Source organism: Bidens hawaiensis, unplaced genomic scaffold (genome assembly GCF_021521415.1).
Source record: "Bidens hawaiensis isolate Kalapana, Puna unplaced genomic scaffold, B.hawaiensis_p1.1 tig00010796_1, whole genome shotgun sequence".
NCBI lineage: Eukaryota > Viridiplantae > Streptophyta > Magnoliopsida > Asterales > Asteraceae > Bidens > Bidens hawaiensis.
The window spans coordinates 23,295-36,960 of NW_027491829.1; the positions used below are offsets into that span (position 1 = coordinate 23,295).

Below are 13,666 nucleotides of genomic sequence, written 5' to 3' on the forward strand. Positions count from 1 at the left end.
TACACTTATATTTAAAGAGCAACCTAGTCTGATTCTCACGCCGGAGGGTGGTCATAAGGAGGAACCCCCCCTTCTCAGTGACGAGCTCACGGTGTCTGTTTTGCAGGTTATCAGAAGAACCATCTTCTCAGGGTCTAACCCCTCGTGGGAAACATCTATCTAACCCCCAGGTTACCAGTAATCTGCCCGGGGTCCGGTTAGTGTTTCTTCAGAAAGCTAGTGATGTGTGGGGACTTACACCACGTTGTGCAACGATAGTTTTTTCTTTGTGGTTTTGTTATTCTCATTACATGTAAACTCTTTCTTAAGGTGTACTTGGGAGTTGGGTGTCAAATGCTTAATTATCTGTCTTTCTTCGATTTGTACATGACTTGAAGAACAATTGCCCTATGTTCGAAGCAAACAACTTCCTATAATGGATAGTGTGTTTGAATTATCATGAAGAGGACATGCTAGAGATTTCGCTTAAATAGGCATGTGTGGTGGGTGTTCTCATGCCAATTTACAGATTGGGCGTTGCATTTCAAAAATTAATCCCACTAATTTTTTTTTCTAGTCATAGCTTTCCATATTGTATTATTTTTATCTATTTAATTTAAACATTAGCTTAGTTAATGTGGTAGGCGAAACTAATCAACTATTTTGTGGGGTGTTTTTCAACCTACGTTTTCATGACGTGACAAAACGGTTTTCACTTTACTAGGCTTCACTTCGAATACCCTAAAAGGCAACATTGTGTATAAATTTTTTCTTCATTACATTATCATAAGCCCTGTTGGTGAACGAGTCAACTCACTCTTAACTCGATACTAATATGTGACATTTTCCACTGTCCCATGTCTAGAAGTGTACAAATCGAATAACTTCAGGAACCGGACTTGGCCAACAAAATTCAAGAATCGGGGCGAGTAGGAAACCGGTTTCTAGTATGATTGGCTATTTGACCGGGTCGGGTCCGGGTGTAATTTATTTGAGGAACCAATACCTTGTTCTTACCCGTAGGTTAGACAGTCTGTTCACGAGTCGAGCCAAGGTGGTTTCGAGCTCGGGCTCGAGATTAAACGAGGCAACTTAACTAGGTTCTAGCTCGATTTTGAAGTTAAACGAGCTTAATATCGAGCCATGACTCGAGCTGAGCCTGGGTCGATTTTGACTCGGTTACAAAATGATCCAAATCAGCTCAGGATGTTTCAAATCAATAGCTAGTTTTATTCGAGAATTTATCGAGTAAGCCACGAAACTGAAGCTTTTTGAACAACACATGACAGGATCTGGAATATCAATCTAACTATACTATTAAAGCAATAAAGTTTATGGACACATGGTCCATTCTTATTGGTCAAACCCTATTGCTTCCATATATAGCAAACACTTCTTTGATTTTCTTCACAATTAAATAATTCAAAAAGAAAACAAAATATCAAGCCTTCCTAGATTTTATTCACATTTAAATAATTCTAAATTCATATTAAATGCTCATATGGCCATTAGTTATATGAGATAGTTGATAAAATTGATAATTGATAATTCATGCTCTTATTGTATGATTTTGTAAAGTGTGACATTCGTTAATTTTTGAACCCGAAACCCGACCCATTCCGATTTTTGAAATACCCTAAAATTTAATGTTTTTATACGAGTATTTAGATAGTGAAACTGTTTTTCAAATTATGTAACCTTAATATTTTTTTATGAGAGGCTATTTAAACTTATGCTTTTGACGTAGTAATATAATATATATATTGTTAATAACGGTTTAAATCATTATTCTTTTGAAATCATAATAAATGGTTAAATAAGCTAATAATTAGAAAATTTGTTTTTCAAATTTAACAATTTAATTATGTTAAATTCAATAATTTTTGTATTCTGAAACTTATTCGTAATATTGGATGATTGTTATAAAGTAAGTGATTTATATCACTAAATGAAAATTCAAGTAAAGTTAAAATATAAGGCAGTTACGATTTATAGATAATTAAATAAAGTTGAATTGTAGGAATAATTATAATAATTATTGCATTCATTTAAATTTAATTTGGAATGAACTAAATTGCGGATTCACCATAAAAAGTTGACTATATTATGAAACTGATTAATAATTGTCATTATTAGCCTTAAAACACATGTTTTCTTAAGACCCTTTTAAATATCGACTTATCCTTTTTTTTCGAGCACACACCCTAATTGATAGATGCTTCCCTTCAGCCAACCGTTTTCTATTTTGTATTTAGCTTCCCACCGGGTCGTTATTTGAATCATGTATTAGTCAAGTTATTTAAACCATCCATTTACTTAAATCTTTATTATGAATCAAAACCTTAAGTTTATTTTTTCCCAATAGTATGGCTCGAAAAAAAAAATTTAGTCATTCGGTTTAGAATTAGTTACGGGGTTTGAATGAAGATGACGACTTGTTTCTTTTATATTGTATTAGTATTATTTTCAAATTCTAAACCACTTTTCTTTTTTATTAACTATTTATGAAATACATTATTTATAGTGTAATAAGATCTGATTTTACTAATAGTTATATTAATAATATAAATTAATCATTCCTTCAAAATTATGATTACTTATAAACTAATTTTACTTAGATATATGTAAATTTATTTATTCATATTAATACAAAATTTTATATATATTTAAATAAACAAACCTATATGTTTACTGACAATTTTCCTAATTTTCACCCGTGTATAACCAGTCTTATTATATAGTAAAACTTAAGATCTAGGAGTCTTCTAGTTATGGAAATGGAAGTGTTACGATTTGCTCCTGGCACTAGCAGTTTCCGATACCGACTCAATCCATTGACGGAGAACTTGTCAGTCAGACGACGACCTTCAAACTTAAGATTAAGATTATCTCGAGCAGCGTTTCGTCAATTGACTAATAATAATAGTGAGGGAGAAAGTGAATATGATAATCGGCGGATGTTTATACTGGGCATGGGTTACGTTGGGGAGTTTGTTGCTCAGCATCTTATCAATCAAGGATGGTAGGCTGTTTAAACATTGCTTAATTAATTAATCAATTCGATGGCTACTAGTTATTATTATTATTATTTTGTAGGGCTGTATCTGGAACTTGTACCAGTGTAGCCAAGCAGGAGAAACTGAGCAAATTGGGATTCGATGTCCACCTTTTTCATGCTAATCATCCTCAGTTACTATTTTCTTCTCTTCTCTTGTTTATTGGGAGTTTTACTTGTAGCTTGATAATTCATAATTCATAATTCAGCAACACAAACAAATACTTAAATTACTGCTAATTGGGATCGTATTTGGAACCCATGTTGTAAAACTCGCTAGGCGCTAGTTGGACGGTTGGGTACGACTAATCAGGATTAATTAATCAGACTGGAAGTTTTTTATACGTAATTTTTCAAACTTATAGATAGTTTTTATATGTAGATTTTCTTGACAATTATATTTTGTAGAAAATAAATACACGGAATTATATTTAATTTTTCAAATATTTGACCTACTTTGACCGATTACCGATTTTAGGGACCGATTAGTTAAAATCGCGTCGGCAACCCATCGATTAGTGATTAAGCGATATACAACACTGTTCGGAAAAAAAGTAGATTAAAGTCTTAACTAAACAAGCGTCTAAACCATGTTATTGATTCTCCAAAATATTGTAACTTGAAATAGAATTTATCTATTTTCCAGGCCTGAAGTCATAAATATCTTGAACCAACATACGCACCTTCTTGTTTCAATCCCTTCTTGCAAAGAGATTGGTGATCCGGTAAACCTAATCTAAATTTGTACCCTGAGTTCCATGGGTATTCAGATAATCAGGTGGACATTTTTGTCATATGCTTTGGTGGTTCATTGTTTATATCATGTAGATGCTTCAACACACTGAGCTTTTAAGAAGGAATCTAAACAGTGGATGCCTTCAATGGTTGTGCTATCTATCTACAACAGGTTTGTTTTATTCATACTTTTTGGGATTTGCATAATTTTATTTTGTTTCACTAAGAACAAGGTTTGTAATTTTGTATTGTATTGGCTCTCGAGTTTTGAAGGTGTTTATGGTGATTGTGGCGGTGCATGGGTGGATGAAGAGTAAGTCCAATTTGATCTCACTACTAACTGGCGTGACTAGTCATCGTTATAGTTAGTATTCTGCTGCAGCTATCAACCAAACCCTCCAAGTGAATTGGCGAAACTTAGGTTAGCTGCTGAGGAAGGATGGTTAAGTTTAGGACATGATCTTGGGCTGGCAGCACATGTATTTCGGCTCGGAGGTATTTACGGTCCTGGTAGAAGGTTGTAATATATGCATTACAACGCAACTTTATAGTTTTAAATCGTTTCTTCTATATTTACTTTGATTAACCATGTCATTTACAGTGCTATCGATACAATTATCAAACCTGAGCTTTTATCAGAGGTTCAAAGAGCAAGATCATTCAAAAAGTTCACGTCTCGTGTTCATGTTGCTGATATTTGCAGCGCTTTGAATGGATGCATTCACAATCCATTCCCAGGGTATGTTTGATTCCATTAGCTAAGCCTTGATTTGTTTCAATTTCAACATAATATGGGCTTAGTCTTATTCCAGAAGACTTTACAATGTTGTGGACGACGACCCGGCCCCACGAACAGAAGTGTTTTCATTTGCTTATAAATTGATCAATGAGAAATGGCCGTCCCGGGTGAAGAAAATAGCGCCTCCAGCTATAGATGAATCATTTACTGAAAAGAGAGGTTTAAGGGGAGAGAAGCGAGTGGTGAATGCACGAATGAAGAAAGAACTTGGAGTAAAGCTGATTCATCCTAGTTACAGGTCTGGATTGCAGAACATTTGTGACCAAATACATGATTTGTAACCCTTCCACCGATCAAAGTAGCACCATCTAGTTTCATAACCCTGGGGATGCTTAATGGTTAGATTTCTCGGTATCTGTTATTTGTGTATCAATGGTAGAATATTGGATATGGTTGATGGTTTCTGGTCTATAATTGCTTTAAAAAAATGACATGTAGAACCAATTGTTACTAACGCAAAGGTATTGTAATAGATAGCATTAAATTGAATTGAAATGAGCCACTTTTTCTAACACTAATTGCAAATTCTGCATGCTGCATACATAACAATGTTTTATGTCATTTATATTCAAGTTTTTGTCTATAACATATATTTCTAGGTAGCTTACTTTACAAAAACTTTTTGTGTATCTGAGAAGTGCATATTGGGCTTAATGTTCAGTGTTGTTTGTTTTGGTATTGTTTCAATTTTTTTTTAAATTGCCCCAAAACCAAGGTTGTTACTGTCAGGGCCGTCTCTAAGAGTACGATGGTCGTCGTGGGCCTTGCACGAGCTATGAAAATGGGCCTCAAAATATATTAAAAGAAATTAAAAACTCATATAATATATGAAATATATATTCAAATAAATTAAAAACTTATGGGCCTCAAATCTTGATGGGCCTTGCACGATTGCCTAGCCCGCACATGCTCTAAGACGGCCCTGGTTACTGTAGATGGCTGACACTATTTCCTTTTCATATAAAAATCACTAGGTACTAGTCTAACTTAGTTCTACTTGGCATAAGTGTGCTATGAGTTGGTGTATTTGATAAAAACAAATACAGTGGTTGATGGATGCTGAGTTATAAATTTTTTTCTTTAAACATAGTTAATTTATGGATCAAGTCATTTAAAAAGCTTACTTTCAGTCGTTTTTTATATGACAAAATTTCTCATTTTTAGTCCTTTGTACTAACAGTCATCTATTATGTCAGTTAAGTCCATGCATACGATAGACACATGAGAGCATTAAGGCCATTTTACTTGTAAATATATATCATTAAAAAATCTAATAAATGAAAATAAATATAATTATATGGGTCCCACCATCAAATCTTCCTCTCCACACCTATTCCTCCCCAACCCTATTCAAGAGAACCTCCAACCCTCATCATAAAAGGAAAATTCCTAAAATAAGTATTTTTAAAAACAAATTTCAAGTTTCAGGTATCATTTGTAAAGAATTTTAAAAATAAGTATTTTAAACTAGTCGTGACAACTAGATTCTTAGTGTCAACGAGTAATTTACAAAACTAGCCGCGACGACTATTTTAGGCTAGGAAATTTCAGTTACGAGTATTTTGACGTCCTAAACTTGTCGGAACGACTAGGTTAGGTAAAAAATAGTCTGGACGAATTTTTATAAATTTTGTACTTTTGTTCATATTATATTATTATATTTAATTTTACTCATAATTAGTTTTTCTTTTATAACTTTTAAAAATAAAGTTTTACTAAAATCCAAATATACCATTGAGACGTGTTTTTCTTTATCTACGTGCTGACATAAGATTTATCCAAACCAAGCCGGTCAAATTTATATCGACATTTTTTTACCCGCTTGGTTTGGAATAAATCTTATTTCGGCACGTAGATTAAAAAAAAGCACGTCTCAATGTTGTATTTGGATTTTAGTAAAACTTTATAATTTAAAAGTTATAGAAAAAAAACTAATTATGAATAAAATTAAATATAATAATATAATATTAAGAAAAGTACAAAAAAATTCATAAAAGCTCGTTCAGTCTATTTTTTTACCTAAACTGGTCGTCATGACAAGTTTAGGCGTCAAAATACTCGTCTCTAAAGTTTTCTTAGCCTAAAATAGTCATCGCGACTAGTTTTGTAAACTACTCGTTGACACCAAGAATCAAGTCGTCACGACTAGTTTAAAATACATATTTTTGGAATTCTTTACAAATTATACCTAAAACTTGAAACTTGTTTTTAAAAATGCCTATTTTGGGAATTACCACAGGCAGGCTTCGCGACCTTTTTTTTAGGTGTCTGCTGGCCTGCACGGCCTGCAACCTCGCTGTCACACCCCGACTTAGGGCATAGGCGTGACACCCGTAGTTGGTGTCTGTTTTGAAAATATATTAGAGTTGCCAGTTATTAGCGGAAGTCTTTGATTATAATAAAATATTAATTTATTTTGAAAATCTCTTGGATATTATCCAAGTATTTGGTTTACAAACCTTTGTTTATTCTTGTTTACCATATTTTATTTATTTAAAACTGAGCCATCTCTACCTGCGAGCATCTAACTTCAAGAGTGACTCTTATGCCTTGCTATCTGTGCTATACTTGCTTTCCTGTAATGAGGGGAAAAAATACGTCAGTGATATGCTGGTGAATCGTTGACTCTGAAAACATTTGACTGACAAGATAGTTTTGGGACAAACTCAGCAGAAACGTCTCTTATTTCTGGGAACTTGTGCCACTGCCATACACACACAATTATGGTTCTCCAATAACTGTTGCCCATTGGAAAACTTTCGTTATGTCTGTTAACCTGCGGCCACGTAGCCTTGATTGATAGGTTAACAGATATGTTTGGATCCAGACACATGTGTACTCGGTCTGAGTTGCTTTTATTGTCTACCTTGTGACTTAGGGATCACGTAATCCCTTAAAATTTAGAGATCACGTAATCTCATATTTGACTGACTGTTTTAAGATAAATAACCCGTTTATATGACTGACTGAAAAAGGTTTAACGTATTCACCTGTGATTGTGATTGTCTTTTTTGAATGATGTGGTGATCTTATTTGAAAATCCTTGTGAATGAATGATGATTGATCTATAATAAAATAAGTTTATATAAATACTCGGATCGTCTTTTGATCCAGCTACAGATCTTTAGTCTGGTTTTGATAGCTATAAACCTTGACTGATCATTTGTTTGAATAAAATATTTAGACCCGTAGTCTTTTCATTTGTTTACAAATCATAAGTTAAGTTTATTCTTCATGAAGAAACATCTATTGATAGGTTTCTTCATTAAAAAGAAACATTGAATTGACTATAATCCTGGTATGTAAAATCTACGTTTCTTAGTTATGAAGAAACTACTATATCTGCTTGTATGTATAAACTCATGTTTTTTAATCATGAAAAAAACATTATTTTAACTATAACATTTGCATGTACAAAGCTATTATAAACATAATCATGATCAAGGTTTTGAGCTATACCCCTGACTATGGTCTAAACCATATAATATAAAATAATATTAAGACAGAACCCCTACTTTATGCAGTATTTGGAGTTTGTTGCCTATGATTGGTCAGGCGGCAGTATTTGGAGTTTGTACTAGATGATTTTCCAGTATTCTTAGCACACCTTTACTGACCGAATTCAAAGCTACCACCCTGGCTTACGTCCCGGTATTCTCAAAAGTTAAGTGGTTTACTGAATTAACTAAAGTCTCTATTTCCGTGCTACTAACCTTGGTATCAGTCGAACCAGATCGTTAAAACAGTTTGTGTATCCCAATTAGTCCGCACCTTTCGTTTTTAGTTTCCCGGGTTCGTATTCTAATTTCTAGATTTCATTCCTTGGATGAAAATGTTTTAATAAAAGGGTTTTAAGTTTTGTTCAAGTCATACGGTTGGTTGCCTCTTGTGCTCGAATTTGTACAATCGTTATTTGTCACATAAGTGATTATCAATTTCTGGTATCGATAACAGATTTTATCTCTTCGATTCATTTTACTAAAACATTTACTCTTGTAGTGCCACTAGAATTTATAGGTTTGCACAACGTAATTTGTTTAAAAGAGTATTCCCGTCGTGAAGGATCACGGTTGTTACAACCGGTATTCATGTTCGGTAAAATATTTTTGTTGCCAATAACATTTAGTGGGGGAAATTATCATTATTGGTAGTAGCATTAGTGCTCGATTGGGGAGTATTATTCGTGACAATGTTCGTATTTACCATGAAAATAACATCTGTAACTGTATTAATATTGGGCGGTGAAATAATATTCGCGGCCGTATTAGTGTTTGGCATTTGATTTGTATTCATTGTTGTATTAATGTCGGCAGCGAATTGCGCTGCGATTGCCAGAGTTACTGTCTGCAGTTGCCGAACAATCATTTTGGCCACAACTGCCTCAAATCACGTGTTTGTTTTCTTCGGGGCCATTCTATAATGATAAACAACTAAACTTCACTGAGTAGTAATTTTCCCTATAACTTATTGCAAATGAAATCACATTAGCTACAAGTCAGATAATTCAAATGGCAGATACGTATTATACACACCAAATCATGTATCCATATACCCAGGATAGTACATAGATTTAGCATAATAAGGTCATTGTTTGCATGCATCTATCGAAAATTGTCATCCCGTAACAAGAAATTTTAATCTGGTAAGGGTCAATATTTGTACTAATAGATCCAAATTGTCTCCCACATCAGCATAGCACACTACCCAATGCTTGCATGGAGTATCGAAACTATGCACAACGTTGTCATACTATCCTTGTCCATTCAAGCACACATTATAATAATCACGAATAGTTCACAACTTGCACAACTATTATTTAGATGGAATCCCACCATTGGGTACTATTTTATCATGCCTCTCTCGTAAATAGACAATTGTTCGTTATGAGTTTAAACAGTACGTTGTAGTCGGAGGCATTTGTATACTCCCCTTGACCTTTGGATGTTATTAAATATAACTACAGAATATTCTTTTATTAGCTCATTCAGTATACGCAAACATGCTGGGTCTACTAAAAGGGATAATTTATTAGTTGGGAGTAAGTATGATCAACAAGCCAAGACACATCATTGGCCCACAAGCGTGAGGTTTCTCTTTTATGATGAATCGATCGGAGTGGCAACAATATAGGTGTGGTTGGAGATACTCATGCATAGATGATTTGTTAAATTTATTAATTAAGAAGGTTCATCAAGGTCGGGGTACTGGTGAGGTATAGAGGAATTATCATTTTCATAACTAGTGTATAATCTATGTAGATGGTCACAGTTTGCTATATTATTAAAAATTTAATAGGATAGCTGTTATATTTATAATTTGATAAACCATACTCTTTCATAAGTATTTTCTTGGGAGTAATGATTATTTTTAAACAATGGAAGTGGAGAGATGGCTAGAAAACAGTTCAATTTGCTATTAGAAACTGGTATGTGAGATAAAGATTAGGCCCGAATCGAGAAGTGTCGTGTTCCCTTGAGATGGACGTACGTATATCACACCTTCCACCGTTCATTTCTGGGCCTTGAATTTACGTTCGGTCTGTAATTCAATCATACAACAAGGTTTAGTTTGAACTAGCTAGAACGTCCTTGCATTCGTGTTTACAGGCGCATCAGTTCTTCATCCGATATGGGCTACCAATTTCGACATCTTTCGGTTCAACCATTTGTTATAAAAATAACATTTTTCGACAACAGGAATCAGAGTAGAGAATATTATTACTTATGGCCAAATAAAATATTTTATTTGTTATAATTAGATATAATATTAATTACAAAAAAATATAATATTATTTTTAATAAAATACAATTTTAAATTAATATTGATTATAATCGAATATAATATTCGTTACACGGAGACTTAGTATTATCGACAGTACAGTACGTACATGTATTCGTACACATTGTTTTAGTTAAGCACGTATGCGTTTTATATATATATATACATACTCAGTATTACCTTTATACACATATGATGCCATTTTTACCTACCCGTACGTTCCGCGACTTCTCCCCGAATTCCCTCGTACAAGCAAGTCTGTTATTATGTTCCAGACCACAATAACCCACTTGCCCTACAAGTTCATCCCGGCATCCATCAGTATATAATATTAAATTATTATTTATTTTCCCAGAGTTAATCGAGCCTATGGTTATATTTTAGGCATCCTAAGGGACAACCTAATCCTTTATAACCAATGGCTCTGATACCAACTTCTGTCACACCCCGTTGAGCGAATTGCGGAAGCGTAAAACGGAAATGTAACAGACACCTCTGGTATCAACCACATTGTTTATAAAGAACAATACAAACTAGTTTACCATATTTTACATCGATCTAACTTTGTTTACAACTATGTGATACAAACTAAATCTAGTCCGTTAAGCGACTTTACTTCCTATTAGCACACTTGCATCAATTCACCCAGCATTGATCGCAAGTCAAACACGTAGCACATTGACTTTCTAATCCAATCAGTACCTGAAAAACATGTTAAAACGGATCAACTACAAGTAGTTAGTGAGTTTCACAAGTTCAAGAAATCAGTTGTGCATACAACAATCACAGTTTGTAAATACGCAAATATGTATGTATGTACATTCATAAGTACGTTTGTTTGTATGTTTATGATGTAATTATGCTAAGCTACAGTGTAGCCTTGACTGTTCGTGCTGCGTGCCTCCATTTCCCACGCTTAATTAACCACTGTGGCCTCCTTTCCGCCCACAATATGCCCCGAGTAGCTATGTCTAACACTACATAGCGTGTTTGTATAATTATGGTCATGTGCAAACGGTTTTATGTCTCGGCAAACCGTGCCGGATCCGTTTGGGTTTGTCAAACCAATAGTACTATTCACAAGCCACCGGCTCGAAATTAATCACTGTGTTAGTGGGGACTTTGGTGTGTTAGCACTTAGACAATTCTCATCATCAAACAGTTCAGAGTATATGTAGATATATATCAACATGTTTTTCACCCCAAAAGTTCGTAAAAGCAGTTTAAAAGTGGGGTCATGAAACTTATGGTTTAATCAGGATTCAGTACAGCATCAGCTCGTAGTTTGTTTGACTCATATCGCTAGTCCCTATAATGAATATTATAATAATATTAATATTTTAATATTATTATAATCATTATACTAAACTAGGCTGTATATCTAATCTGGGTATAGCTGTTACGCCCAGAAAGTGTCAATAGGCTTAGATTGTGATGTTGTTCAATGTCTAATACTTAAAACCGAACTTGGCTTAGTTTTCCCGTTTTCCCAGCTGGGCCAAGTTGTTCGTTTATGCGTTCAGAAAACAGTTATGGGATGTAAGCTTGGGTAAGTGTGTTGGTCGATGAAATGATTAAGTTATAAAGAAAGATCACACATTGGGGTTCTGGATTCGCTACGGGGCTCGTTTCCGTTTATTTAGTTTAATTTAGAGAAAAATGCGCACAATCTATCCAAATTGTCCAGATTTCTCATAAAAAGTTCGTTTTTATTTAATTTACCCAAAAACATGATTTTTGATCACTCTTGATGTTCTGATATTCCAACAGGTTCGTTAATCACGAAATCGTCGGTTTTTATCAGAATTGAGTTTGATTAATCTTTAATTTAACATAATTAATTATCTGTTAATTATTAAATTATAAAAATTTATACACTTATCAATTAAAATACGTATATTTTTATAAGAATATTTTTGGAATTATTTATTGATTTATTAATTTATTAAAAATCATTTTATCTGCTATATTTAGCCCAAAAATCATCCGTTTATACCAAACGATTTCCAAAAAATCCACCAAAATTTCTGAGTGACCAATATATATTCCGAAACAACCTGGAAAAATTAAAAACTCTAACAATCTTTCCAAATATCCTTTTCGAGCCAAAAACGACTATGAAAATTCAAATAAACGCAAATACACAAAACATACTTAGGATTTTCCAAATGACCCCAAATTTCATTTGTGATCATAATATAATAAATCTGAGTTCCCCAAAAAATTTCATAATTTTTCAAGCATTTTAACTATTTTTCCCAGATAAACGCCCCAATTCGGTAATAAATTCGCCAAATTATCTTGAATGGTCGAAAAATTACCAAATTTGAAGAGGGACTCAATAATATTGTCCCTGATGTCCCTGTAAAATTTTATAACCTAGAAACAAGCACATCACAATAAAATCCTAAACAGCCCGTAATCGAGTGATTTGGTATTACCTTAGCGGTTTTAGTTTGTTTTCGCCCTTCTAATCAAGTTTTCGGGTTCTTTTGCTTCTATGCAAGCTAGATACAGGTCCTATATCACAAACCAAGCAAGTTTCATCAACAAAACAGCCCCTTAACTTAGGGTTTCAGATAGGGTATAAAACCGAACTATTGAACCGTAAAAACGCCGTTTAAACCCTCTAATCCGTGTTTATGGCCAAAAAAGATTATGATTCTGATTTCTAACCATATTTAGGAAAAAAATATGTTTTTGGTTCATTTTAAGGGTTTTTACATGGTTAGAAGTGATTTTTGGTAATCAAACTATAATTCTATGTGTTTAAACATGTTTAAACCAAGCTTAAATGGATAAAAATTGCTTTTGTTACCTTGCTTTTTGCTGGAATTTGAAGAACAGCGAACTAAGCAGCTGAACATGATTTGTTTTTTTTTTTGTCAATTAGAAGATTTTAGAACCTATTGAAATAATATATATCCAAGGGGGTGTTTCCCCAAGGTGCGGCCGTGCCATTTAGGGGGTCCCCTTGGGCCCCTCCTTGGTAAATTTCTTCGTTTTGCATGCTAGATGTGAATTCTCGAGTCCAAATTTATTTTAGGTTTGGTTTTTAGCTAGAAAAATATATCGGGTACGATAAACAGTGCCAAAACGAGCGTTTTTCGCCAATTTTGTGTAAATTTATAAAAGCATACTATACATTTGTAAAAATAGAAAATATTTTCACGGTTCGCTTAAAACATTCCCACTAAGTGTTTTGTAAATCTTTTTCGGCTTAACGGATGATACAATGCTTGGTTTGTAACTATCTTTTGCGTTTAAATCTATAGCGGGTAGTTAAACGAGCATGTTTTCGTTTAACTTGTTTGCTATCG

At 33.7% G+C, this 13,666-nt stretch overlaps 1 protein-coding gene across 2 annotated transcripts; it reads left to right on the plus strand.

Moving 5' to 3' along the window:
* The first annotated feature begins 2,750 nt into the window (after window positions 1-2,750).
* LOC143536373 (uncharacterized) lies at window positions 2,751-4,854 on the plus strand. Of its 2 annotated transcripts, none has more exons than XM_077030377.1 (8): window positions 2,751-3,001; window positions 3,076-3,168; window positions 3,681-3,759; window positions 3,863-3,941; window positions 4,043-4,082; window positions 4,152-4,286; window positions 4,371-4,508; window positions 4,582-4,854. In XM_077030377.1, the coding sequence occupies exons 1-8, from the start codon at window positions 2,751-2,753 to the stop codon at window positions 4,847-4,849; spliced, it is 1,083 nt and encodes a 360-aa protein (XP_076886492.1). In that variant the 3' UTR covers window positions 4,850-4,854. The 2 variants fall into 2 exon arrangements, with proteins under 2 accessions (XP_076886492.1, XP_076886493.1); XM_077030378.1 differs by having other exon boundaries at window positions 2,938-3,001; window positions 4,585-4,854.
* The last annotated feature ends 8,812 nt before the right edge of the window (window positions 4,855-13,666 follow it).

Bases quoted from the DNA above. Each gene is read 5' to 3' on its own strand.
- LOC143536373 (XM_077030377.1), top strand. From the start codon at position 2,751: ATGGAAATGGAAGTGTTACGATTTGCTCCTGGCACTAGCAGTTTCCGA. The intron at 3,942-4,042 runs GTTTGTTTTATT...CGAGTTTTGAAG, and splicing joins GTGCTATCTATCTACAACAG to GTGTTTATGGTGATTGTGGC. The intron at 4,287-4,370 runs GTTGTAATATAT...TGTCATTTACAG, and splicing joins ATTTACGGTCCTGGTAGAAG to TGCTATCGATACAATTATCA.